The following is a 27,953-nucleotide window of genomic DNA, read 5'->3' as shown; positions in this document are numbered from 1 at the left end:
ATTCTAGATCGAGATGTTCTTGGCGTATTCTAGATCGAGAAGCTCTTGGCGTATTCTAGATCGAGAAGCCCTTGGCGTATTCTAGATCTAGAAGCCCTTGGCGTATTCTAGATCTAGAAGCCCTTGGCGTATTCTAGATTGAGAAGCTCTTGGCGTATTCTAGATCGAGAAGCTCTTGGCGTATTCTAGATCGAGATGTTCTTGGCGTATTCTAGATCGAGATGTTCTCGGGGTATTCTAGATCCCATCCCCTTCACTTGCTGAGCCTTGAAGCTACATGCACCGAAAGAGGTAAAAAGATTTACATCTCAAATACGGCTGCTCCTCACCCTTCGTAAGTGAAATATGTGATTCTTCTAATGATTTTGCTTGGGTTTTATTCGACATCTGCTTATTTTGTCCCCATGCCCTGGTGTGTCCCTTTCCAGCTTTCCTTTGTAAATTCATGCCACAAATGTGCTGTTCATTGTTATCTCCCATTGGTTACCCCCAAGTTATTTAAAGTGATTCTTTTTTTTAGTTTTTTAACTTTTATTTATATTTGAGAGACAGAGAGAGACACGGCATGAGTGGAGGAGGGGCAGAGAGAGAGGGAGACAGAGAATCCGAAGCGGGCTCCAGGCTCCGAGCTGTCAGCACAGAGCCCAACGCAGGGCTCGAACCCACAGACCGCAAGATTGTGACCTGGGCTGAAGTCAGACCCTTAACCCATGAGCCCCCCCCCCCCAGGGCGCCCCCTCAAGTGACGTTTTAAAGTTTGATGCATATGGTACAAAAGTCAGAATATGGAAAAGGGCAGTGGCCCGTCTGCCTCGCGCCGCTTTAGATTCAGTTGTCCGCTCACAAGTAAGAAAAGTGTTCCGTAAGGGCTTACTACCTGACAAGTACCCTGATTTATACCTTCAAGCACCACTGCCCGGAGTGGGGAGGAGGTCCTGCGTGGCTGTGCGCATCTGCGGAGCGGGGTGGCAAATTTTCTGGGTCTTTGCCGCCAGAGTATCTCCTTCCAACATCTCAAGCCCGGTTGGACGAGGTGGGAAATGTCTTTCAGCTTTTTCTCTTCCGGCACCTGCTTTGCAGGTAGGAGTGTGGATGCACTTGGACCTCTTTCTTTCCCAGTACACTTGCCAGATTTAGCAAACAAAACCACGTGCAATGTTTGGGACGTGCTTCTTCTAGATGCTGGTGGTTGTACTTCTGAAAGTCATACGTAGCTGGCATCCTGGATTTTTCCTGGCAGCCGTACTTTAGAGTTTACCTGCTTGCTTTTTTCCCCCCCATTTTTTAAAATTTAAATCCAAGGTAGTTACCATATCATGTAATAGTGGTTTCAGGAATAGAATTTAGTGGTTCATCACTTACGTGATGACACCCAGTGCTCATCCCAAGTGCCCTCCTCAGTGCCCGTCACTTACTTAGCCCATCCCCCCACCCAAAGCCCCACCAGCATCCCTCAATGTGTTCTCTGTATTTAAGAGTCTTTCATGGTTTGCCTCCCTCTCTGCCTTTGTCTTATTTGTGCTTCCCTTCCCTTATGTTCGACTGTTTTGTTTCTCAAATTCCACATGAGTGAAATCATAAGAGATCTGTCTTCCTCTGACTAATTTCACTTAGCATCATACCCCCTAGTTCCATCCATGTTGTCACAAATGGCAAGATTTCATTCTTTTTCATCGCTGAGTAGTATTCCTGGGTGTGTGTGTGTGTGTGTGTGTGTGTACCACATCTTCTTGATCCATTCATCCATCGATGGACATTTGGGCTCTTTCCGTACTTTGGCTATTGTCGATAGTGCTGCTGTAAACATTGGGGTGCATGTGTCCCTTTGAAACAGCACACCTGTATCCCTTGGATAAGTACCTAGTAACGCAATTGCCGGGTCAGAGGGTAGTTCTATTTTTAATTTTTTGAGGAACCTCCATACCGTTCTCCAGAGTGGCTGCACCAGCTTGCATTCCCACCAAGAATGCAAAAGATATCCTCTCTCTCGGCATCCTCGCCAACATCTGTTGTTGCCTGAGTTGTCAATGTGAGCCATTCTGACAGGTGTCAGATGGTATCTCAGTGTGGTTTTGATTTGTATTTCCCTGATGATGAGTGATGTGGAGCATCTTTTCATGTGTCTGCTGGGCATCTGGTTGTCTTCTTTGGAAAAGTGTCTGTTCATGTCTTTTGCCCATTTCTTCACCAGATTCTTTGTTTGCTGCTGTTTTCTCTCACTGCCTCTAGAATTTATTTATTGCCTTCCATGCTCGGAAGTGTCATCAGGCAGCGTCTGTGTGTGGGACTCTCCCAGGGCTCTGTCCACGTGGAAAATGTGTCTTCAGTGGGGGAAATGCTTCTGCACTGTCTGTGGTTCCTTCTCCCCTGCAATGCTCACCCTCTGCACCCCTACAAGGTTTATCCACAGATTTGAACTCCTAGTCATTGTGTAATGACCTTCACCAAGTTAATTAGCTTCTGTTAGCTTCAGTTCCTGAATCATGAAATCAGCCTTAATAAACCAATCTCACAGCCGGGCATGAGGATTAAAGCCACCAGAAGGACACCAGGCCCCTTGCCGCCCCAACGGTGCCCTCCTGAACCAGAGCACGTGCTTCATCCTTCCCATTTGGGGTGTCACGTCTGCAGAAGGATGGCACTTCCCAGCCCCTGTGGTGCTTGGGGGCCGTGTGACTTGTTCCGGATAATTAACTGTGGGCAGATGTGCCCTGTGTCCCTGTCCGGCTGGAGTGTTTCATTGTCAGTGAAAGGCCCACCGGGCACTCTTGTCCTCACCCCCAATAAATGACAACGTTCCAGACAGGGTCTGCTCTGTGGGTCAGATTCTGCCGTGGGGACAATCTAGGAAAGAGCCCCGCTGGCCTTCAACGGACATGCAGTGTGAGTGGGAAACAGACTTTTGTTTATGGCACTGAGCCGGGGGGATGTCCCTTGCTGTCACACATTCAGCCATGCTGACCAATCCATGGGGGTCGGCAGAAATCCCCTCCCCTTCGTCACCTTGCATCAACAAAGCGACTGCCCGTGAGCGTTTCCCAAGATGTTGCCAGCCTTGCCCAGACTGTCTGTCCTTTATTGACCAGGTTGATGGAAGTCTGGGGAGGACTAGCCACCCTCACGTTTGAGCTGGTTCTCAGCACTGATCAGCCCGGCCAAGGTGGAGTTGGCATCGGTGGGCCAGAAGATGGCATCCACAAAGCCACAAATCAGAAGCTTCTCCTGCTGATGACAGAGGAACCGATGTCCTTATACTCCTGGCTGGTGACCCACATGTCCTTGAAGGTGGAAAGCGAGCACAGGATGGAACCCCCGACCCAGGCGCCGTACGTGGAGTTGGGGCAGGTGGATACCTGGATAGGGTGGAGGAGGCAGAGAGAGGGAAGAGCAGGAGAGGGAGGGGAGGGGGGCGAGGCAGGGGCGGAGGGGTCAGAGGAGGGAGAGAAAGAAGCTGGAATCAAAACACTACTCCAAATTTGAGACATAAACGCCCTGAACACACCTCACGGATGGTCATTTCTTCCCTCCGTGCAAATGCAATGCATTCCAACCTTTACAGGTGCTTGTCGGTGCACGTGCCGACTGCCCGTAGCTTCAAACCATGGGACAAAAGGAGCAAGAGCAGGAAGGAGTCACCCTTGGCTCTGAGACTCACTCTGAGATCTACGGCACATCTCCGAGTTGGTTAAAGTCCATGTGGGAGGCATGGGTGTTTTGCAGAAAAATTAGAAAATACGGATAAGCAAACAAGAGTCACAAACAACCTCGAGAAACCCCTTGAACGTTGGGGTGCACAGACCTGGAGACTTGCACCGTGCCTCGCTCTGACCCCCGCATCGACACCTGCCCCCATGTGCGTTCCCCGCACCTTGGATTCGGAGAGGGGGCAGCCTCCGAGCCAGGTCAGGGCACTTCTGGGCTGGGAGGAGCCAGACATCCGTGCTCCCATCGCCAGGGGGGGACCACTGCTCTGCAAGTTTCGAGTCACCTGCGCAAGGTCAGACAGTTGTCATCCTGACGCGTTCACTGCCTTTCCTTGACGCCCATGGACACATCAGGAGAGGACAGCCTTGTTTTTGTAAAACGAGAAGGCAAACGCACGGCTACAGGGATCCGCGGGGAAAGGGGATCTGGGGCGAGGACTTGGAAAGTCCGGGTGGCAGTGGGGTGAGGGAGGACGAGTCACCAGAGTCAGTTACCGTCCCTCACCGGCTCTGTCACACCACAGAACCCTGCCTGGGGCGAAAACATCGGCTGCTGTTGGTTAAGAGAAAAAACGCTGCCGAAATGGTGAGTCAGGAGCAGGGAACAGAGCACCTTCAGGGCCAGGCATCAGGCAGAGAGGAGACAGTCAGTCCCAGGAACCCACATCCTCCGCCCGTCTTTGCTGCCACCCACAGGCTGTCACTGGGAAGAGTCACCTGTGACCTCTGCATCTTCTCTGAACACACGCAAAAGCAAACAGAAGCGTGCCCAAAACCGGGACGGTTCACGCATTCAGAAGAACGCAAAACTACCAACAGAAAAACGGCCAAAGGCTTAACATAAGCAAAAGGTTTAAGAAAGTTTAGAAAAGAAAATAAAGAGGGGGCGCCTGGGTGGCTCAGTTGGCTAAGCATCCGACGTCGGCTCAGGTCGTGATCTCACGGTCCGTGAGTTCGAGCCCCGCGTCGGGCTCTGCGCTGACGGCTCGGAACCCGGAGCCTGCTTCGGATTCTGTGTCTCCCTCCCTCTCTGCCCCTCCCCTGCTCACTCCCTGTCTCTGTCTGTCTCAAAAAGAAAATAAAACATTTTTTAAAAATGATATAAAAAAGAAAATTAAGAGGAAAAACTCCTGACAGCAGGGAGACCCGCAGAAGTACTCACCTTCAGCAGGAATTAAAGAAACGCAAATTAGAGCCACCGTGTGCTTTCCATCTGGCCAGTTGGAAGAGCTTTAAAACCAGGGCCTCGTGCAGAAGGGGTGAAGGGGGGTGGGAGGCATGGGCTTCCGGTGGGGGAAGGCACAGGTGAACTCGGCCTCCGTGGCACCGTCATCGGGCTGCCTGGTGGCGGGTGCCCCCCACACCCGCAGTGAGCACAACGTACCCGCTGGGTCTCACCCCTGAAGCTAACGTGACGTCGTGTGTCAGCCACCCTTCAGTTCCCAAAAAGGCAAAAGCAAAGAAAAGCATAGAAAAGCAACCAACGTCCCCGTGCCCGAACGAGCGGACGGGCGCAAGCTGCTGTCCCCCTGTGCCGACCGGCCCGGAGGCCGGCGGCTCCCGGGCACAATCTGGCCATCTGTTCAAGTAGCCTGACGCCGAGCACACGTTTCTGGCTCAGGAAATCCACGTGTAGACGTGGATTCTAAGGCAGAAAAAAAAAATTGTAAAGAAATAAGGGTAAATGGTGACCAGAGCTTTATCCCAAGAATCCTGTTGGGGCAGGATTTGGGTTGTCGGGAGGAAGGATCATTTTGAAGGCTGGCCCGTGGGAACCAGCAGCTCTCGGAAGTGGTTCTCCCCCTTCAGAGGAAGGACCGGGGGGGCGCCGTGGAGGTTAAGTGCGCTGCACCCCCTCCCTTCCAGGGAGAGTCCAGACGGGAGGGCATCAGGCGGTGGCAGTGAAGGGAGACAGGTGCACCTTCGAGCTTCATATGGAGGAGTTTTGGGGGGCTGGAGGGCTTCCCTGGGGACTCAGAAGAGGGGTGGGCGGAAAAGTTTGGTCCACACGTCAGCTGGGCCGCCAGCAGGGCGGGACAAAGCTGACGGCCGGACAGATTCCCGCTGCGGCAGTGGTCGGGACACAGTGCACGGAGGTAGGAGGTCACACATCCCTGACTTCCATTCGGGACTAAGCTGTGCCTTCCCTTCTGATTTAGTGACCTCACTGCAGGCCACGGCGCTGACACTGAGTGCCCCCGAGAGCCGGCGCGTGAAGGGCGCGGGGCCTCGCACGAGGGCCCGAGGGGCCAAGGTCTGGGACGGCGGGTAAGATGAAATAATGGGGCCGCAGGCATCCGCAGGGAGGAGGCAGGCCCGTGCCAACTCCCTGAGGCCACGGACGGCACTGAGCACGCGATCATGGAGGCTGACTGCAGACTCAGGAACCCTGTGTGGGCGTGCCTCTTGGGCACGGAAGCCGGCGACAGCTACTATTTCGTGGTGAGGAAGCAATGGAAGGGATGGGCAGGTCACAGCGTCCCGCCCTCCTGCGCATTCTATGACATGCGTACAAACAGGGCTCTGACGTGGGGGACCTTGTGCGTCTCCGGGTTTGCCTTTCCTGGGAATTCGCGAATCTTCTCTGTTGTCCCAGTGACTGCCGGCCGGTGGCAGAGGCGGGGAGGGAGGATGGACCCACACTGCCCAAAGCACAGATGGCCGCCCTGCGCTCACTCTCAATGTCACCGTGGCCACCAAAGTCTGGCCACCAAGTCCAGCCACCATAGTCCGGCCACCAAAGTCTGGCCACCATAGTCTGGCCACCAAGTCCGGCCACCGTAGTCCGGCCACCGTAGTCTGGCCACCACAGTCTGGCCACCAAGTCCAGCCACCATAGTCCGGCCACCAAAGTCTGGCCACCAAGTCCGGCCACCATAGCCCGGCCACCAAAGTCTGGCCACCAAGTCCGGCCACCATAGTCCGGCCACCAAAGTCTGGCCACCAAGTCCGGCCACCAAGTCAGGCCACCTAGTCCGGCCACCATAGTCCAGCCACCAAAGTCTGGCCACCAAGTCAGGCCACCAAGTCAGGCCACCAAGTCTGGCCACCACCAAGTCCGGCTGGGGAAAGAGGGAGGGAGGGAAGCAGGTAGGCCAGAGGGCAGATGGGGCTCTGGGCAGGTAGCAGAAGACACTGACAACTGAGCCAGAAAGTTCTCTCAGAGCCCCCCACCTGCCAGCAGGCCTGAAAGCAGGGCTGAGGCACGAGGTGGCTGCTGGGGAGCTCAGGGACAGAGGGACTCAGTCCGTCCACACTTCCCGCCTCTGGACCCTGGCGGGTGTGCTGATGGCAGAGCCCGTGGGCCTGCGGGGACGTAGCGGCTCAGCCCCTGCCCACGCGGTGTGCCGAGTGCCCGTACCTTGACCTGGCGGGGGGGTGCAAAGGGTAGCGGTGAGCGGGGGCCACGGGACACGAGGGGGCTGGCGTCTCCGGCAGGGGCTCCCGAGAGCTGCAACGTAGGAGCCCGTTGTGGGGGCCCCCACGCGGCAGGTCGGGGGGGCCCGCGGCCTGCCTGAGGTCCAGCTGACATGGGACACCGCGTAGCAGCAGAGGCCGTGAGGCCAGAAGCAAGCAAAGAGTAGGCTGCACGAGGACAGCTCAGCGGAGGCGGCCCAGGGTGGCCGAGGGGGAAGGAGGCCTTTATTTAACCCACATGGCGTGGGTGGGTCTGTCCCTCCAGCCTCGGCCAGCCAGGCTGGGCTTGTGCCCGAGCTGGCTCGGTCGAGTTAGAGACACAGTCAGCAAGGTACATTCTGCACTGTGCTAAGGGGGCCAGAAGTTCCCAACCCCTCACCTGGACCTTACCTGTAGGCTTTCTGCCATGACCACGAGCCACTTCCATAGGGAGAAAAAAAGAAAAGCAGTTGTGAAAACCGGGGCCAAAGAGAAGTCAGTCTGACCAGGACATTCTGGGGAAGGGACAACCTGGGGACCGACCGGGAGAGGGCCAGTGGCCGCCGGGGGCAGGGGCGGGGTGACCAGGCGGGCACGGGAACCCCAGGGCAGGGAGCGACTCCGTCAGACCGGCGGGGTGGACACCCGCCACCACACGTCCCCCCAGACCGGCAGAGCGTGGGAGCCCGGGAGGAGCCTTCCGTGAGCCGGGGACTCGGGTCGGTAGTGAGGCACCGATGCTGGTTCTTCTGGGCGACAGACGCATCACGCTCGAGCTAGATGTGTGTGCAATGGGCCGAGGCGGGGAGTGCGTGGAACTGTCCCCTTTCTACTCCGTTCTCCGTAAAGCTAACACTCCTCTAAAAGGCAGAGGCCATTAACTTAAAGCTGAATATATACGTCACGCTTTTACAGGGTGCCAAGACGACGGGGGAAGCCAGTGCAAGGCCGGGGCCGGGCAGGGTGACGGGCCTCCTCGAACAGGGGACGGGCTCCGGGCCTGCCTCTCCCCCCGCTGCCTGAGCCCGTCCTCCTCCCATCTACACCCCTCCCTGGGCGCGTGGAGCACCTCACCTCCGCCAAAGACCCCGCCAGAGCCCCCGTCCCAGCTCCAAACTCTGTAACATCCTTGGTCTGCTCTCCGACTGGCACCAGAGCGCCACTTACCTCCCCGAGCCACGCACCCCACCGCAGGGATGGCCGTTCAGGCTGCCTCCTCCCTGGCGACCCTCGCCCCTCACCCCTACATCCCCGGCCCACCTGACACCTGCACCTGACAGTCTGTGCCCCGCCCCCAAAGTCCGCCGTCCAGCCTGGCTCTGCTCAAACCTCCCCGTCCTCTGGGTACAAGCCTCACACAGCCCTTCTCCCGTCTCAGCCCCGGCCAGCCCCTCCCAGCCCTTCCTTCTGGAAGCACGCCTCTGGGCCGCCCCAGGGGCTGTTCCCTCTGCGCTTCCTCAGATATCCCCGTGGCTCCCCTGCTCCTTCCAGAGGAGACCCACCCTGACTACTCACCCCTGCTTCCTCCGCGGCTTCCCCTGTGACTTATAGCCCCTCCTAACACATTTATTCCCTACTGTCTGGATTCGTGCTCTTTATGGCTCCCCCCACGCCCCTGGAACGTAAGCGCCAAGGATCTTCCACACTTCTGTTTACTGATGCTTCCCCGAGCACCTGACAACGTGCCTGGCACACCAGAAACCCTGTTATTCCAGAAATATCCGTGGGAGGAACGCAGGAAGCCCCCAAAGGGTGGATCAGGGGGACTGTACCTTCACGTTAATTGTAGGGGAAACCAGGGTGGATATTTCTCTCTGCATCCGGAACCGCAGGCCGGAACAGGAGCCGGTACCTCCAGACAAGACAATGTGGCCGAAGAGAATCTTCCAGAGGGCGGGGCTGCAGGAGCTGATGCTCTGGAAGGCCTTCATATGGATGCCCAGGTCGTTTCTCCCTGTCGGGACGGGCGGAAAGAGACAGAAGTTTGGGGGCCAGAGACTCGGCCGGCTTCACCCTTGGGATCTCTCCTCCCAGCTGCAAGCACAGGGTGGGGGGGGGGGGCGGGGGTCACGGGCTCCCCCCGGATCTCAGCTCCGAGGGCAGTGGGCAAACATCAGCACCACCGACCACAGGGCCCTTATGTGTGGGGCTCAACGGCTGACGGCTGAATACACAAATATTACTTCTCCTCTCTCATCTGAGATGATTTATATTCAGATGTTACTGACGATTTTTAACCTTTAATGCCACGGCCTATCACTTTCTGAACAGATTTCTGCAGAGGCAACGTCCTTGCTTGGGTGGTCTTTGAAAAATTATACTGATGATTCCTTTTTTAGAAAAAGAAATTATGTTTTATTGAGGTGTAATTGGCATACATTATATTCGTTTCAGGCGTACGACTTAATGATTCATTATTTGTATATATTGCACAACGATCGCCACAATACGTCTAGCTGACATCTTCTTGACTCATCATTAGTCCATAGACATAAACACAAGTATGCAGAGAACAGCCCTCAAGGACAAGGGCGTGTATTCCGGTGTGTTCAGCACTGAGAGCTTCTGGGAGGGGTGGCCGGGGGTGCCTGACGGTTACTCCCTCTCCTCACCTGGGATAGGACCTACCGCACAGCCTTGGGATAAAGAATGAAAAGGCTGATTTCCCAGAATCATCGAGAACGTGCCTGGCCCGATGAACGTGAACGCGGGCCGCCGATGCTCGGCTCTCATCACGGGGTTGGCCGTGTTCACGCTCACTGAGGTCCCCCCAGATGCGGAGGAGAAGGGTCACGTTGTGGGCGAGAAAATTCATCCGACGATGGTTTCCTTTATCCAACTTAATATTTCGGGGGGCATGGGCCATGTTTGAAGCCTTTATCCCCCACAAACTCCAATGAGGAGAGCAGAGGTAAACTCAGCTCGCCCGCGCCAGATGTAAAAGCCACATCCTGACGAGGTACTAATCCTAGGTACTAATCCTGGGGAAGTGGTTTTGTCCCTCTTGTTCCCCTCCGTCCCTCATAAATGCAAACAATTATTTTCACCAATGGATTCCAGGAGACGGCTGGTTTTCCGTGACGACCTGGAAACCTTCCCCATCAAGGAATTTTACAGTCCATCCCATCGTTCCTGTTCTGCCATGCCTGCCAGGGAGCTTAGCCGACTCAGTACTCCTCTAGGACCGCGAGGTCACTGGGGCTGCTCCCATAGTCTGGCTGTTGTCCACAGTCCCGCAAAGGACAGGCGGCATACACGCATGGGAATATTCCTCAGCCACAAAGAAGTACGAGATCTTGCCATTCGCAGCAACGTGATGGAGCTGGGGGGTTGTAATACGAAGCACAAACGATCGCTCACTAACTCGTGCACCTGGAACTAATACCACACTGTGTTACCTGTACTAGAACTTTAAAAAAAAAAAAAATCTCTACATCAGCCAAAATGTTTCCGGTTCCCTCAGAATCTGTGGTTTTCGCCCTTCTGTTTTGTCTCCATTTGCATATTTCAAATTATTGTGTAGGCAGGCGGAGTAGGAGTCACACAGCGGAAGGGCAGTGCGGGGTCCAGCCGGGGACTCAGGCACACCTGACAAGTGTTTAGTGCTCTGCACTGGGTTTCCTCACCTGTAACGTGAGCCACAGCACATGGGGCAGGATTGAAGGCTGCAGGCCGCATACAAAGGTCGGCAGAGTCACAGGCATACAGTAGGTGCTCAATAAGTGATAGTTGCTCCCACAGGAATTAGAAATGGGCACCTACTCACTACTGAAGACAGCGCCCCCCTTGTGACTGCCGGGCTCCGTCCCCCGTACAGCGGCCCTACTGTGTGCATCCGGGCTCACCCCTGGCCCCTTCCCACCACTCACCCATGAGGTCCGCCTGGAAAAGCACTTCGGGGCAGAAGAACTTCTCCTGCCCGAGGGTGACCTCCTGGCCATCGGGCAGCTGAACTTTCTGGGCGTAGGAAGGCGCGTCCGTTTTTACTTTTTCCTTGTCAAAGTCCAAAGCCACGTAGCAGTATTGTTCTTTTATGCTCTGGACGTGCTCCCGGTCGCCTATGGGGGGAAAGGCCAAGGGCCAGACAGAGAAGGGCGTGGCCTGAGATGGTTCACAGAGGCAGCCCGTCCCCAGGGAGCACCTTCCTGAAGCTTCAGCTCCTCGCGGTGGGGACGAGGCGGCACAATCATAGCACCTGTTCCCGTTTTCATCTCAGATCCCAGCGCCTCGTGATCTGCAACGGATGCCGGGGGCCTGGGCTTGTGGGAGAGAACGGCAGAGCAGGGGTGTCCCGAACCGAGGTGCAAACATTTGGACACCGCCTGCGTGTTACGTGTTGCTATCCTGCTGTGGAGGGTGTGTGTTTCCAGGGGCTGGAAGATCAAACCCGATCTCATCACCTGTTAAAGCAGGGGCTGCTGTTGGTGCCCCGATCCCCACCTGCTGTGAATGTTGGTCGCAAACAGCTCAGGGCTGCCCCCTCCTGCTGACAGCTGCCCCAGCCAGCCAGGCCCCCTCACCTGGAAACATCTGGAAGGTCGCACCCCTCCCACCTTCTGGGTGGCTGACACAGAGTAACTATTCTGTAAAGCTTAGCCCATCGTCGTCATCATGTCACCATGACCATCACCATCATCCTCATCCTCATCATCATCCTCATCACCATCATCCCCATTGTCATTATCAGTCACTAGGTGTCCCTAAACATAGGTAAAGTTATTTGTAAGACTTGAATCACGGTCAAGTAGCCTTAGCTTTATAAACTGAGGGCTGCAGGTTGAACAGCCAAGAAGGATATTACACCCCAGGGATTGGCTCACCTGGACAAGAATGGCAATTTCCTACCTGTGCTCACCAACGAGTGCCCACCGCCTGTCAATAGTTGCAGGAGATACGAGGTTAGGTCTTGGCCCGCCATGTCCATCTGGATGGTTGACTGATGCAAAGGACAGCCATCAATGATGGGCACAAAGTATGTCATTCCTTCTCCAGACTCAATGGCTGTTCCTAGACAAGAGAACATGTTGGCATCATGATATCCCTTACCAATGTCAAGTCTCCAGGAAGAGATAAGAAGATAATAAGAGGATAAGGCAAAGGGTCCGAGGAATAAACTTCCTTCTGTAGGGGGGTGTGCTAGGATAAAGCCTATCTGGAGCAGACCAAGGGCCAAGGGTTTTGGACAGAACACCTGCAAATTTTCTTACTCAACCAGACACACAGATGTTAGCAACAGTTGTCAAAGGGTAAGAGGGGGAGAATATTCTGCTCTTAATAGCTCTCTCCCTAAAAAACTCGGGGCACAACTCGATTGTCAGACGAGGCTGGGTGCGGTGAAGGAGGTTTACTTTTTAGTTAGCAAGGCAAAGTACAGGTCTCTGTGCTATTCCAAAAGATGTGATGTGGTCACGGGGACACAGGTTTCACTTTGTGTGAAAGCATGACATGGGGCCATTAAGAGCGGACCCGGGGTCTGGGCGGTGGGCTCTTTTCACATGTTGGATCTGGTAACCAAGGTCTTCACATTTACTTTTTTTTATGTTTATTTATTTTGAGAGAGAGAGAGAGAAAGAGAGAGAGTGTGAGCAGGGGAGGGGCAGAGAGAGAGAGGGAGGCTCCAGGCTCCAGGCTCCCAGCTGTCAGCACAGAGCCCAACGTGGGGCTCAAACCCACGAACGTGAGATCATGACCTGAGCTGAAGTCAGACGCTTAACCACCTGAGCCACCCAGGCGTCCTGAGGTCCTCACATTGGAAATGAAGCAAAAATAGGTCAAGAAGACCTCCGTGTCCAGGTAAGCTATGGAACAAGGAGGGGGTCCCCCCAACACACCCCTGAAACACCTAAAACAGAGAATAAAATACAGGAAACAACAGTTCTCAAGATATCGGACATCAAGCAACAAAGGACAGTCTCAGTGGTCCCTGAGAGACAGGACTTCACAAGAAAAGAACACGGCAGACCATGATCCCTCATGAACACAGACCCAAAACTCCTAAACAAAGTTTTAGCAAATACAGGCAAAGGCTAATTCATCATGACCAAATTGGTTTTATCTCAGGAATGCGAGGTTGTTTTAACATTCAGAAATCAATTAGTGCAATTCACCATGTTAAAGAACTAAGAGAGAAAAATCCACATGACCATATCAGTAGGGGCAGAAAAATGCATTTGACAAAATCCACTATCCATTCGTGATTTAAAAAGAAAAAAACTCTCATCAAACTAGGAATCGATGATAACTCCCTCGAAAGGATGTCTATGAAAAAGCTACAGCTAACAACACACTTAGTAATGTAAAACTGAATGATTTCCCTCTGGGGTCAGGAACAAGCCACGGATGTCTGCTCCCACCATTTCCATTTCTACTCAGTATTGTACCAGAGGTTCTAGGCAGAGCAATGAGGCAAGGGGAAAAAAAAACAACAACAACAACAAAATAATAAAAAGCACCCAGTTTGGAAATAAAGGAGTTAAACTATAGACAACAGCGTTGCCTAAGTAGAAAATCCTACCAGCACCGATAAAAGAGTTTAATGAAGGTGCCGAGATACAAATCATTATACAAAAGACACTTGTTTTCTGTATACCTGCATTGAACAACCGGAAAGTTAAATAAAGATACCATTTATGATACAATCAAAGCATATAAAATACTTGGGAATGAATCGGATGAAAGATTTGCCTGATGTTTACACCGTGAACCACAAATCGCTGCCCAGAGAAATTAAGAGAACCCTTAGGAGATACTCTATGTTTATTAGAAGACATCATTGTCAACATATCAGTTGTCCCCAGAGAGACCTATAAATCCAATGCAGTTCTAAAAAAAGCATCTTTGGGTTTTGATCAATGTCTATTTATTTTTGAGAGAGAGAGTGAGAGAGAGCAGGAGAGGGGCGGTGGGGGGGGGGGGGGGACAGAGGATCCCAAGCAGGCTCCGCGCTGACAGCAGAGAACCCGATGCGGGACTCCAGCTCACAAACCATGAGACCATCACCTGAGCTGGGGATGGATGTGTCACCACCTAAGCCACTCAGGTGCCCCAAGACGCTGTTTTGATAGAAATTGACAAACGGACCCTGAAATGCATATGGAAATGCAAAGAACCTGGAATGTTCTCCGGAAAAAAAAAAAAAAAACATTATAAAACAAGAGACCAAAAGCTGCCACACTAACTTCTTATTCCAAGACTTAGACATCAACACAATGTGGCATCAGCCCACAAGTGGACGAGTAGATCGACAGGACAGAATACGGAGTATAGAAATAGACCCACACGTACACGGACAACTGGTTTGCCAGAAGAAATCCACAGACGCAATTCAATGAAGAACACAGGGTCTTTTCAACAAGTGGTGCGGGGCCAACTGGCCATCTATACGCACACCAAATGGTGCCACGAGATACTACCGCCCTCCTGCTTCAAGGGCCACGATGACAAAAACTGGCCACACCAATCTGCGGGGGAACCCGCACGCTCACGCGGCTGCTGAAATCCCAGTGGAGCACGCAACCACTGGGCCGCTAGTTTGGCGGATTTTTTTTTTCAGTTAAAATACACTTACCACTTGACCCCATCGTTTCACTTCTAGCTGTTTTTACCCAAGTGGAATGAAAGCGTGTGTCCACGCAAAGACTTGTAGGCAAATGTTCACGGCAGCTTTATTTATAATAGCTCCCAGCTGGAAACAACCCAAATGTCCATCCAGAGGTAAAGAGATAAGCAAACTACAGGGAGTTCACACAACGGAATACTGCTTGATGAGAAAAAAAGAAATGAACTACTCTCCAAATAGTTATGCTGCAATAAAAAAAAAAAAAAAAAAAAACCTTTGAAACCTTTGAAGAAAGGGTATATACCCAACAACATTTAAAAACAAATTTTTTAATGTTTATTTATTTTTGAGAGAGAGAGACAGAGACAGAGCGTGAGCAGGGGAGGGGCAGAGAGAGGGAGACACAGAATCGGAAACGGGCTCCAGGCTCCAAGCCATCAGCACAGAGCCCGACGCAGGGCTCGAACTCACGGACGGTGAGATCATGGCCTGAGCCGAAGTCGGACGCTTAATCGACTGAGCCACCCAGGCGCCCCCTATACCCAACCATCTATACAAATTTCTAGAAAATGCAATCTCATCTGAGGACAGACTAGAGCAGAGCGTGGGGAGTGGAGGGGAAGGGTTTAGCAGCAACGAATACGTTCGTCATCTCGACCGCACGGATGGCCGCACGAGCGTATCCACGCGTCAGAACCTATCCCATTGCACAGCGTGGACACGCTGACTTTGCCGGGCACAAATCCCACCTCAGTAAAGCTGCGGAGGAAGGACATGCGCTGAGTGGAAGCAAACTGCTGGCCCGGGAGGGACACAAGGGGAGTTAGGAGCAGGGCCACTCACCGGAGGTCTGGCCAGAGGCGTATAGAGAAAGGACTCCCAGGTTGGCTAAGTACAGGGCGGGCACGTTGAAGGTCTCAAACAGGATCTGCGGAGAACAAGAACACTACTGTGCTAACGGCCAGGCCAGAGGCTGGAGGAGCGGGTGGGTCTCCCCTTAGCTCCCGGGCTCACAAAGCCCACCGGTAGGAGGCACTTGGCTGCCCCAGAGATCCAGGCAACGGGGTCAGGGAGCGTGCCACTCTTGACCCCAGCTCTGCCCTGATGAGCCCTGTGACACCATTTCCCAGCCTGTGACACGGGCTCACGTCCTTCCCGGGGACCTTATGGCGGGGGGAGACCTTATAGACCGTCACAAGACTGATGTGAGGGCATCGCAACATCTTGCAGACCACTGTGTTATCCCCACGGGGATGGTGCTGACTTCCCAGCGCCACCATTGTTCTCTCCACGTCTTCGCCCTTTCTGCTCTTGGGGGGTAGGCGGACCTTACGCAAATCTCAACACTTTGACCTGGGATGGTCCGTTGTTTTGTAATAATGGCGACAGCAAAAGCTCACCGTTGGCTTGGTCAAGAACGCTGTCCTGGGTACTGCCTGCACATAGGCATGAACAGGGGAGACACAGTCCTGATCCTGCTGCCCGCGGCATCCCCCCGGAGGTATGTGACACCGTCCTCCCCTGTCCACATGGGAGACCAGTGGACAAACATGTTAGGGAGCAGGTGTCAGGGGTGCGACATGAACCCGGGCTGCCAGACGCGAGGAGGTACTGCCTCTGTGACGCTGGCTGAGTGAGCGAGTGATTTTCCTGCAAGACGATGCCACAGGAATTTAAAGGTCCTTTTTTTAAGTTTATTTAGTCCGAGAGAGAGAGAGAGAGAGAGAGAGAGAGAGAGAGAGAAAGCGTGAGTGGGGGAGGGGCAGAGAGCGAGGGAGAGAGAGAATCCCAAGCAGCCTCCGCACTGGCGGCTCAGAGCCCGACTCGAGGCTCAGACTCACGAGCTGCAAGATGGTGACCCGACCTGAAGTCAGATGCGTCCCCGACTGAGCCCCCCCCCCCCGGCGCCTCAATTTAAAGATTCTTTTGAGGGTGGGACCAACGCGGGGTCACTCGGACGGTTGAAAGGCAGACTTTGTTGCAGCTCCAAACCAGCCTCCGTGGAGCCACAGGAGGGTGGCACCTGGGGGACAGGATGACAGCCAGCTGGAGCTGTCGGGGAGTACCTTGTGGGCGGCCGGCAGGGTGGTTAGCTGGCTTTGGAGGGAGCCCTGTGGGCTGGCTCCCTTGAACAATTTCACGGGCTCCTGGGCCTAGGGGCTGTCCCTAGCTGTGGGGACAAGCAGGGCAGGCAAGCAGTGGCCCTGAGCGGGACAGGACAATAAGGAAAATGGTCGGGGTGCAGGCTGCTTGAGGAGTGATCTGGCCGGCCTCTAGCCAAAGACCCCAAAACCCAGTAAAGCCAGCATTTGAGACAACGATGTTCCACAGAGCCGGGTCCACCACTGAGCGTGTGACTCCCCGGGGGGGTCACTAAGCATGCGTCTGGGGGCAGCCGCCCGGGGGGCTTAGGGGACTGACCCAAGAGAAGCGAAAACGTGTGTCCCTGCAAAGACTGGTTCACGTCTATTCGCACCGGCTTTACTCCCAATGGCCCCCAAGTGGAGGCCACCGGGATGTGCGTTTGTAACGTGGCATGTGGAAGGCCAGGCCCGGACACAGGCACCACCTCGGAGGACACAGGGCAGGGGGGCAGTGTCTGGGAGTCTGTGCTACTCTCTGGTGCCCCCGGAACTTGCATCCTGGTGGAGGAGTGGCGGGTGTGGACGGGCAGCTTTTGCGATCCCACTAGAGACCCCGCCCCCTAAAAGCACAAAGACAAAACCCAACCTCAGCTCCCCTGGCCTGAGGTGAGGCCGGAGGTCACAGAGCTTGGAAGGGTCTTTGGGTTCCTGCGATCAAAATCCCATTTTGCAGATGAGAATTCCGAGGCCGAGGAACAGGAAGCAGCATCTACTGAATGCTCAACAGCCACTAAGCCCCGTGACACGCATCTCACGGCGTCGTGGATTCATTTCGTTTCCGCGATACCCCCAGGGTGACACCATCACCATCCTTCTGATGGGGCAATCAGGACACCTTGAGGATGCGTATTCCTCCCCAGGTCACACGTGCTGGGAGAGCCTGGGCCAGAATCTGGGTCTCGAGGCCAAGCTGGGCTTTTCCCTACACGCCGGGCTGCTCCCCGCATCGGCCTCTCTGCTGGGCCATGGCCCCAGGCATCCTGCTCACACACAGACTGATTCCGGCAGAAGTCAGCCCAGCCCTTCTCAGTCTGTCCCAGCCTCCGGGAGGAGCCTGGCGTCGGGACAGAGGGACTCTGCAGGGAAGAGCCCACAGATGGGGAAAAGTCTATTTTTCCGCACGGCGGTGGTGTTCCCTGTGCCGGGGGGCGGGCCACCATTGCTGGCTGCCCCCCGTCTTCCTGCAGAAGCTTCCATCCTTCTTGACCACTCTCTGCCCTGGACTGTAGCCACGGGCCCCCTTCTGTGGGCGACCCCCTGGGTTCCACCCGTGGGGACCTTGGAGAGAGGTCTGAGGGAGGCGGGGAGGGGAGGAGTACAGCTATCCCCCTGCTCCTTTGTTGTTGGTCCCTCCGAGGCCACGGCTCCTGGCAGAGGCCCTTTCAGGGCTACTAACCCCCCGGGCTCTGTTGGGCTTAGCAGGCAACAGCTTCCTGATACCAGCCCAGAGCTCTCGTTCACGTCCCTCTTCTAGAATTTAGGCTTGCCTTTGTATATAATCTCTTCAGTAAAGTCTCATCAAAATGACCCCACGTGAGGGTCCCTTTGGTTTCCTGCTGGGACCCTGATATAATTAGGGGGTGAATTCAGAAAGACCCAGGGCAGGAAGACAGGCAGTGGACCCCGGAGAGGTGGACAAGTGCCGGAGACAGGCTGTGTGGCCGGCGCAGCGCTTTGTGTGAGGGTTAATTTTACGTGTCCGGGTTGCCTGGGCCACGGGGAGCCCAGACATTTGGCCAATCATTATTCTGAGGTTGTCGAGGAGGATGTTTTTGGATAACATTAACATTAATATTGGCATTGGATAATAAACATTAACATAAATCGATGGATTGAGTAATGCCAATTACCCTCCCCGCGGTAGGTGGGCCTTGTCCAATCAGTTGAAGATCTGAATAGAGCAAAAGGCTCCAGCCTGCTGACTCGCCCTGCAGATCCTGGCATTTGTCAGTCTCCATAATCGTGTGAACCAATGCCTCAAAACAGATCTCTTTCTACATATACACGTGTGTGTGTGTGTCTCTGTGTGTGTGTGTCTGTGTGTGTGTGTGTGTGTGTGTGTGTGTGTGTGTGTGTCCCACTCTTTCTCCAGAGAGCCCTGAGACAGTTTGGAAGTGGCACATCGCCCTCGGGTGAGGGACAGTCCTGCTTCCCTCTTCTCTCTCCAGCTCGCTGGGGCTCTGATGGGCACACGCTGCTCTCAGCCTGGATCCCTGCTGTTTCAAAGCCGTGGGCTCTGTGCCGTGTCCACGTGGAGACCAGCCGTGGCCCACTTCTGCGATCCACCTGTCCATGTGCAGAGGAAGATTCGTCGGCCCCCTCGGGGCTTTGTGTTAAACGAGGTGGCAGCTCACGCCCGTGCCGTGATTGATGGCGCTGTTTCTGGGCCACGGCACAGGCCTCCTCTATGGGCAGGTGGTGCTGGGGGCCGCTGGCCTGCCCTTCGGGTCACTGCTCACTGCAGGGGACACCATCGGGCTCTAGGGGCTGTGGGCCAGGTGGCAGAACCTTGCCGTTTCCTTAATTAGCTCCTGGACGTCCTCATTAGGCAAAGCCTCGTGACGCATCTGGAACCTGGCCAGCCAGCGGCGGCCCCGCGGCCCCTCCCCACCTGGACCTCACTCCAGCCCTAAGAGGGCTCTGCTGGGGGGCACTCTCCTTCCTTCCCCGGCCCGTCCTTGACAGCCTCTGAGAACCAGCTCAACCCAGTTCAGCCTGGTCGATCCGATCCACACACACCACCAACTCCTTGCCGGGGGGGGGGGGCAGGCCCAGGGGGAAGGTGGGAGCTCTCAAGGCAGGTTGGAGCTCCAAGCAGGACAAACCACACCGAGAGATCAAGGCCGCAGGGTCAGGCCTCGAGGGCCCAGCAGGCCTCCCAGCCACCTCCCCTGTCTACTTCCACCCCTAGACCCTCCGATTTCCTCCTCTGTGCAAAGGGACTGTGACTGCCCAGCCCATAGACTGGCTGCGAGGTCCAAATGCTCACCCACTTGGTGACCCCTTGGTGAGCTCTCCCGTCAGGTGAGGCACCTGTCATGCCTGCCGCCAGGGTCAAAGGGGACAGGTCTCTCCTGTGTCCTCATCTCGCTGAGCAAAGGGATGACGCCCTGAGGGGGTCCCCGAGGTTCAAAGCTCAAGGGGGGGCCAGAGCTGCCCTCCCCTGGCCTGCTCCCTGACCCCACTCGCCCACCACGTGGCCCCTCACCTGTGACATCTTCTCTTTGTTGGACATTGTGTTTAAAGGCGGCTCCGTCACCACGAGAGGATGCTGCTCCGGGCGACGCGGAGCACCCAGTAGGAGTGATGCCATATCTGTGGAGAGCAGGAGACGTGCTGAGGCACGTCCGTGAGCCACGGCCGATCTTCTGGAAGTGGGATGGAACCTGTCTACCCTGCGAAGTGGCTTCTGCAGTAGCGTATGTGATTCACAGCAGGAAGGACAGAGCGGCTGCAGACAAGACAAGACACAGAAGCTCCGTGTGTGTGCCGGGCCTGGAGTCGGGACGGGGAGCAGACGACGATGTGCGAGGCCTAGTCCTCGTCTGACTGGGCAGCAGACATGGGCCCCGAGACACAGCGGGGGGAGCGTGGCACCAGCCGTGGGCCCAGAAGAGGACCTTGACTCTTATGTGCTGTTTCCTCGTCTATAAAATGGAAAATTTTCCCTTCCCTGGAGAGGGTCACGAGGACATCGTAGAGGGTCTGGCACAACGTTTGTAGAAAACCGAGCGTATTTGTTTCCTGTGGCCGCCGTAACAAAGACCACAGCCCAAGTGACTTAAACAACAGCCTCCCGGTCCTGGAGGCTGGAGCCTGAAGTCCAGGCGTGGGCAGGGCCGGGGCCTCCCAAGGCCTCTTTCCTTGTGTGTGGACGGCCATCCTCTCCCTGTGTCCTCACGGGGTTGTCCCTCTGTGCGTGTCTGTGTCTTGATCCCCTCTTCTTACGAGGACCCCGGTCACATGGGACCAGGGCCCACCCCAGTGACCCCTTTGAGGAAGCGGGGGAGAGGGAGACACAGAATCCGAAGCAGGCTCCAGGCTCCAAGCTGCTGGCACAGAGCCCGACGCGGGGCTTGAACCCACAAACCGCGAGATCATGGCCTGGGCTGAAGTTGGGTGCTTCACCAACTGAGCCACCCAGGCGCCCCTTGGTCACCTCTTTAAATACCCCATCTCCAGATACGGTCATGTTCTGAGGTGCTCAGGGGCAGGACTCCAACATGAGAAACTGGGGGACACGACTCAGGCCACAGCACCTACCGAGCGCTTGGTGCACAGTAGGTGCTCAACAAGCAATGAATAATGCTCCTGCCTGCCTCTGGGGAGGAGGCTCCATGGGGAACTGAAAACAGAAGTGAGGGGAAGTTCAATGGAAGAAGGGTTTCAGGAAGGGGGGACGCGGAAACACATGGCAACATGGCGCCCATGAAACACAAAGGCCAGATGGTGGGCTCGCAGCTGGATGTCCAGCCACTATGGACTGGAGCAGGGAAGTGACACGATCAGATGTAGAACAGTCACTCGACAGACTGTATGGGGGTGAACGTGGGGGGGGGGTGCGAGGTAGGAGAAGGGGTACCATGGGGGAGGATCGTTGCAATGACCCTCGTATTTGGACAAGCGTTGAACCAAGAACTAGAACCAGCTGAAGACACACCAGAAGTCGGCTCCACTGGGTCAGCCAGGCAGCTGAGCCTGCACCAGAGAGGGGAGGGGAGGGTGGAGGCTACGGCCCAGGCAGCCCAGGGCCCAGGGGCTGGTGGGCAGCACACTCCAAAGACCTGTCTACACCGCTTCAGTTTCTGTATTCCCTGTGACATCCTAACGGAGGGCTACAGCCAGAATCAGAGCCAACACTTCAGCCGTGTAGACAGGAAGTGTCTGTGAGTGACACTCCCACAACCCCTTCAAGACGACCCCAATGAACACACACCTCCTGACATCCACACCCTGTGCAGACCTTTCCCCTGCTGAACCAGGACTGGCTCGTGCAACCCACAGAATATACCAACAGTGAAGGCGTGTGTGGCCCGTAGGGCTACATCATAAAGCCATCGCAGCCTTCACGTTGGCCTCCTTGATTGTTTCCTCCAGGGGAAGTCAACCACCATGCTGTAAGGGCATTCCAGGGCGCCTGCAGAAAGTCCCCAAGAAGGACCACCTTGCCAGCCCCATGGAGCACCACCATGGACATGTCTGCTCCAGCCCCGGTCGAACCTTCAGATGATGCACCCCCAGCTGACTCCTGACTGCTGCTCCATGAGAGACCCCAAGCCAGAACCACCCAGCTGAGCTGCTCCCAAACTCTTGACCCACAAAAACCGTGAGAGGAAGTAGATGGCCATCGGTGTTTTAAGCTTCTAAGTTTTGGGGTGATTTGTTATGCAGCGTAGATAATTAATAGATCTTCCTAGGCAGCATGCAAACTTCAGCCATATATGGAGACCCTGATCAGAACCTTCGGTTGCTAAGACAGAGTGGTTCAAATAGCCGTATTGAATACGTCTGTATTGCACTGACCTACGGAATTTTTTTCTTATGGTAAAACGTACATACCAATTCAACCTTTTTAAAAAGCGCACAGCTCAGTGGCAGTAAGTATATTCACACTGCTGTGCAACCTTGAACACCATCCGTCTCCAGAAATTTTTTACCGTCGTCAACCAGAACTCTGTCCCTGTTAAACACTAACTCCCCATTCCCCTTCCCCCAGCCCCCCCGGTGCCCGCCATCCACCTTTCTGTTTCCACGACTCTGACGACTAAGAGTCCTCGTATGGGTGGAATCACACAGTTTTTGTCTTTTTCTGCCTGGCTCATTTCACTCAGCCTCATGTCCTTAAGGTCCAGCCGTGTTGAAGCAGGTGTCGGAACTTCCTTCCTTTTCAAGGCGGAGTGACAGTCCGTCACGTGTGCAGCACATTCTGTTTATCCGTCCATCTGCCGATGGACACCTTGGCCGTAGTGAATGTGGGTGTGCAGATGTCTCTTCCTGCCCTTGTCTTTGATTCTTTCATGTTCTGGAACCTCCGTACCGCGATCCGAGTGGCTGCACCATTTTACAGTCCCACCAGCCCTGTGTGAGGTGCCAAGGCCAACGCTTGTCATCTCCCGTTTTTCTGCTTGTTGCTTTAAACAGGCGTGGAGTGGATTAAGGACTTTTTATCCATTTCCTCGAATCCATACAACAGCACTACACGCAAGAAAAAATTATATCCCTTTCTTACAGGTAAGGAAACAGAGGACCAGGGAGGCTGGTTACTCGTCCAAAATGACACAGATGATAAGTCGTGGAGACAGGATTCAGGCTCGGGTCTCAGACCCCACAACCCGTGTGGTTCGTAGCGTGGTGTAGCGTCCACGGGGACCAAGAGAGAGGCCCAGAGAGGCCCGGATGCCAGGGCACCTCCCCCCCGCCAGTGCCAGGGAGCAGATATGCCCCCCAAACGTCAGTAGGGGCCCCGTGGACAGGTCCCACCCCAGCAGGAGCAGCAGCCTACCTTCTCCATGTTGGCCCAGTTCGTGACGGTTGCCCGGGAGATGGGATATTGTAGGCTAAGTTCCCCTCGCTTATGCTGAGCCTCGTCTCCGAGGAACCAGTCCTCCTCGCCCATCCCCACCAGCGGATTCTGAAAGACACAGGCCAGGACAGGTCAGCTCTCGAGGGTGACTCACCTCCACTCGGCTTCCACGTGCTGATGCACAAGGAGCCGTGACGTGCAGGTGGGGGACCGCTCCAGCTCACGGCACTGGCAGTGGTGGCCTTCTCAAGCTTGTGTGCCATTTCAAGATGCCACTAAGACGTTTTAGCAAAATGACCTGCAAGGTCAAAGTGCCCCCAGGGGCGCCTGGGCGGCTCAGTCGGTGAAGCGTCTGACTTCGGCTCAGGTCGTAATCTCGCAGTTCGTGGGTTCGAGCCTCGCGTCGGGCTCTGTGCTGACGGCTCGGAGCCTGGAGCCTGCTTCGGATTCTGTGTCTCCCTCTCTCTCTCTCTCTCTCTCTCTCTGCCCCACCCCTGCTCACGCTCTGTGTCTCTCTGTCTCTCGATAGTAAATAAACGTTAAAAAAGAAAAGAAAAAAAAAGAAAAGTCGTTTAAAAAAAAGTGTTCTTGAGGACACTGGCCTTGTCCACTTTGCGGGTGGGAAACCCGAGGGGAACGGGGGTGGGGGGGAGCCGTGGAGGAGGCCACGGTGTCGGGCAGGGGCACCGGCTGCTGCATTCACCCTGGAAACCCGCCGGGGGAAGGGTCTGCAAGCGAATTGAGTTTGTCATCCCTTAAGAAGACGGACCTAACTGCTTTTGTGGCAGGGCGAACCGTTTATTCCGTCATCCAGAAGGGATTTGCCGGTTGGTCCGTGTGTAAATCTGCATCTGCCAAAAAGCAGACACCAACACAGCACAAAAGGCGTGAGGGTCTCGCTAGGAACCCACCTACGTGAGAGAAGACGGGGGCGCCCGACCAGGCTGTGGTCCAAGCCCGAGCCTGGATACAGGACGGAGGGCTGGATGGGTGTCCCGGAACGGCGGGTGGTCGGCGAGGCCACCGGGCAGCTCCTGAGCTGGTCGTCCGGGAAGGGAGGCGCGTGTTTCCTGAAACGGGTCTGTCTGGGGATCCCTGCCGTGCTCAGCAGTCTGTAGGAAGCGTGGCCTTGTTGTCACACAGCCGTTGTGCCATGGGGATGCCGGGCCGCGGTGGTGGCGTGGATTTCAGAGAGGCCCGCTCTTGAGGCTACCACGGCTCACGCGCGCAGAGCTCTTTTGCCTGAGGAATTTCTCTCCAGGCGGAGGGGTTTGGGCTGGGGGACAATCTGAGACCCCGGCAAGCTGCTCGCCTTCTCCGCACCGCACCCCGTCCCCGTCGGATGGAACGTCTCCCATTCCGCCTTCCTTGCCGCGGCGCCGTCGGGGAGCAAGTCAGAGAGACCGCCGATGGGAACGCGCTTCATCACCCGAGGGGACACGCGGGTGTGGACAGTCCACGCTGCCCTGCCTCGGAAGCTTCTGGCTTGGCCAAACCTTCCCGAGCGAAGGGAGCGGGGCGAGGGATGCCTGCGGGGCGGGGACGAGCGCGTCACGGGGTCTGAAGCCGCTGCTTGAAATGCCCGGCTGGACGGGACTGGGGTCGCAGCGGCCGCTCCGGTGGCCGTGGACCGAGTGCCCCTCCGGGGCGCGGGGCCTCCCGCCAGGGCTCTCACTGTCGGCTCGCCGCCAGACCCAAGAGCACGGAGGGGCCGCGGGGCTCGTATCTGGAGCGAAATGTGAGCCCATGCAGAGCATCCCGGCAGGTGCTGACTCCTCTTGGACAGAGAAGCGTCCCTCCTGCTGCCCGGGGCTGGCCCCAAGGGCGGGGAGGGCGGCGGCCCAGGCCTCACCGAAACTGCTCCCGGCTCAGTTCCACCGTTTCCTGTAATTCATTATGGCCACTCGTCTCTATTTTGGCGAGGAATTTGACCTCTCGCCCTGTGATTTTTTTGCTTTATTGCGTATGTAACTCGTTTTACCTACAATCCTGCTTCCCACTGTCCCACGCTCTGCACAGCTAACAGGGATCTGTCCCTCCCCTGGGGCGGTGGGAGCTTTCACATTGCAGGACGAATTATTGCACCTGCTGGGACAACAGATGCCACGCCAAGGATTTCAAAACGGATTCTCGAAGGACTGGATGCGGGGCAACGGTTACGCAACGTTGGGAGTTTGAAAGAGCCGGCAGGGAACACGGAGGGAGCCCGGAGAGTACAGCCCCAGGGCCGCTGGTGGGCCGCGGGGAGCTGTGAGAGGGCAGGACACAGGGCAGAACAGGGCAGGAACACGGAAAGGAAGGCCCGCCTCCTCCCTCTACCTCCCAATCTGCCTCCACGGGGAGCCGGTGATAGGGGCGTCCCAGCCCGAGAACCGCACAGCAGGATGATGTCGGGGCCCACGGACAACAGGCAGAACCCAGCTGTAGTGGGTTGAAGGGTAGCCCCCAAAAGATGTGTCCACATCTAAGCCCCGGAACCTATGTGGATGTGACTGTATTTGGAAGCAAGGTCTTTGCAGATGTGATTAGTTTAAGGGTATTGAGGGGCGCCTGGGGGGCTCAGTCGGTTGAGCGTCCGACTTCAGCTCAGGTCATGATCTCAGGATCTGTGAGTTCGAGCCCCGCGTTGGGCTCTGTGCTGACAGCTCAGAGCCTGGAGCCTGCTTCGGATTCTGTGTCTCCCTCTCTCTCTCTCTGCCCCTCCCTTACTCATGCTCTCCCTCTCTCTGTCTCTGAAAAACGAATAAACCTTAAAAAAATTTGTTTTTTAAATTTAAAGATATTGAGGTGGGATCATCCTGGATTATTGGGGGACAGAGGGCTAAATCCAGTGACAAGTGTCCGTATAAGAGACAGAGCGGAGGCTGGAGGGGCATAGCCACGAGCCCAGGGGCACCCGGAGCCCCGGCAGCTGGAGAGGAAGGAAGGATGGTCCCTTAGCACCGGCAGAGGGAGCTCAGCCCTGCTCACACCTGATTTAGTACCTCCGGCCTCCAGAGCTGGGACACAATAGGTCCGTGGTCACCGGTCATGGGCGCCCCAAGCAGGACACTCACGTTCCTCACCGCCAGCACCCTGAGCATCATCTCCATCCCCCTTCCACACCGCGAGGGGCCAGACTCCGGGCCAGGCATTCGGGCACCGCCTCACTGAAGCTTCCCCCAGATGTGGCACGTGTGTGTTCGTTCACCCCGCCCTGTGCACGGGGAGTCGGACCCCCAAAGGCAACTTGCCCCCAGTGACGCAAGTGCGGAGGCAGGGCCGGTGTTCGGATGTGGGTCTCCTGACCCCGCAGCCCCCCACGCTTCACCGCTAAGCCCTGCGATCTCGAAAAAACGGGCCGGCCAGCCAGCGAGGGCGCAGGCACCTGCCGTGACCCACCTAGGGAAGGGCAGGGACTCTCTGGCTTTCTGCCCCGCAGCACGCCCCGGTAGGAAGGCCGGTCTTAAAATTCCAGCGGCCTGCTAGAAACATCGCCATTGATTTGCTCCAAGTGATGCAGAGCCCAGGCGTAATCACCCCGGGACCCGGACACGTGGGGCTCCCCACGTGACCGAGGTGCCCCCTCTCACGGATGGGTAGGCTTCCCAGGGAGGAGCGCGGTGACTCAGCCCCGGGGCCTTGAAGGCAGGTGGTGGGGGGGTCCTGCCTCTACTGCTCGCTCACACAGGGACATGAGCACGTTTCCTCTCAGAGATGCCGGCCCCTCTTCAGGGAGAAGGGCCCCACGGCAACTCCCCGGTCGGGCCACCGGGCTCATGTCAACTCAGCGAGTTACAGTCGTTATGTGAACTGAGCATCTCACAGCTGCTTCGAGTGGGAGAAGTTCCAGGACAGTGCAGGGCCCTTGGTGGCGGGAGGGGGGCGGGGGTGGAGGGGGCAGTGGCCACCTTGCAAAGGACACGCAGGTCTGGCCGGCCGAGCTGGAGCACGTCCTATGTCCTATCTGCTGCCCCCGGGGAAGGTTCAGGAAGAGGGGTCTCCGGCCGGCACGTGACTTTTGTTTAGTCTGTGTGGGGTTTGCAGAAAAGTGAGTTCTCCTTGAGATCTCGACGCAAAAACCTGAATTTCTTACACACAGAATCAATCACCAGATGGACCAGCAAATCCAGTCCTGAGAACAGGCCCAGGGGAGCCAAACACGGTGCCTCAGACGTGTCTCCCGCGCCCCCGGCAGCCCTGGGCACAATGACGGTCAGAGCAACTCACGTCGTGTCGAAGTTTCCCGAGGAGGGTGGGGAACACGGCCAGGGGGGTTTCCATGCCCGCAAAGCCCACCTTGCTGAAGCCCGAGCCGTAGTCGCAGACGAGGGGCACGTCCATCGTGTTGAGCGCGGCCTGGACGGGCTGCGGGAGACATGACAGGGTGATTCGAGCGTTTGCGAGGCGCCCGACGGCGGGGCAGGTGCTGCATCAGGGTGGATGTGGGCTCTGAGCTCACGGCTGTGCAGTCGCCCCTCCCCCAGCCCGGAGTGGGGCCCCCCTCACCCCGGGTCAAGTCACTGTTTGGGTGCTGAGGGCAGTTTCCGGAACTAGTGGGCTTTCAAAATTCTTTGTTTAATTTTTTTTAATGTTTATTTATTTTTGAGAGACAGAGAAAGAGAGCACACGCACGAGCAGGGAAGGGG

General features: G+C 56.0%; 1 protein-coding gene across 1 annotated transcript; it reads right to left on the bottom strand.

Annotated features, from left to right (window-relative positions):
• Positions 1-47: 47 nt before the first annotated feature.
• Positions 48-27,716, bottom strand: LOC113595497 (uncharacterized). The gene is given in 9 exon segments (XM_053202776.1): positions 48-3,353; positions 8,873-9,054; positions 10,970-11,158; positions 11,946-12,107; positions 15,502-15,586; positions 20,011-20,084; positions 20,087-20,117; positions 23,305-23,433; positions 27,535-27,716. Coding segments are annotated over 9 exon segments (1,110 nt in total). The 5' UTR covers positions 27,649-27,716; the 3' UTR covers positions 48-3,209.
• Positions 27,717-27,953: the final 237 nt, after the last annotated feature.

Source organism: Acinonyx jubatus, chromosome D1 (assembly GCF_027475565.1).
Source record: "Acinonyx jubatus isolate Ajub_Pintada_27869175 chromosome D1, VMU_Ajub_asm_v1.0, whole genome shotgun sequence".
NCBI lineage: Eukaryota > Metazoa > Chordata > Mammalia > Carnivora > Felidae > Acinonyx > Acinonyx jubatus.
Note: the sequence above shows the minus strand (reverse complement) of the source record. Positions and strands in the feature narration are given on the sequence as shown.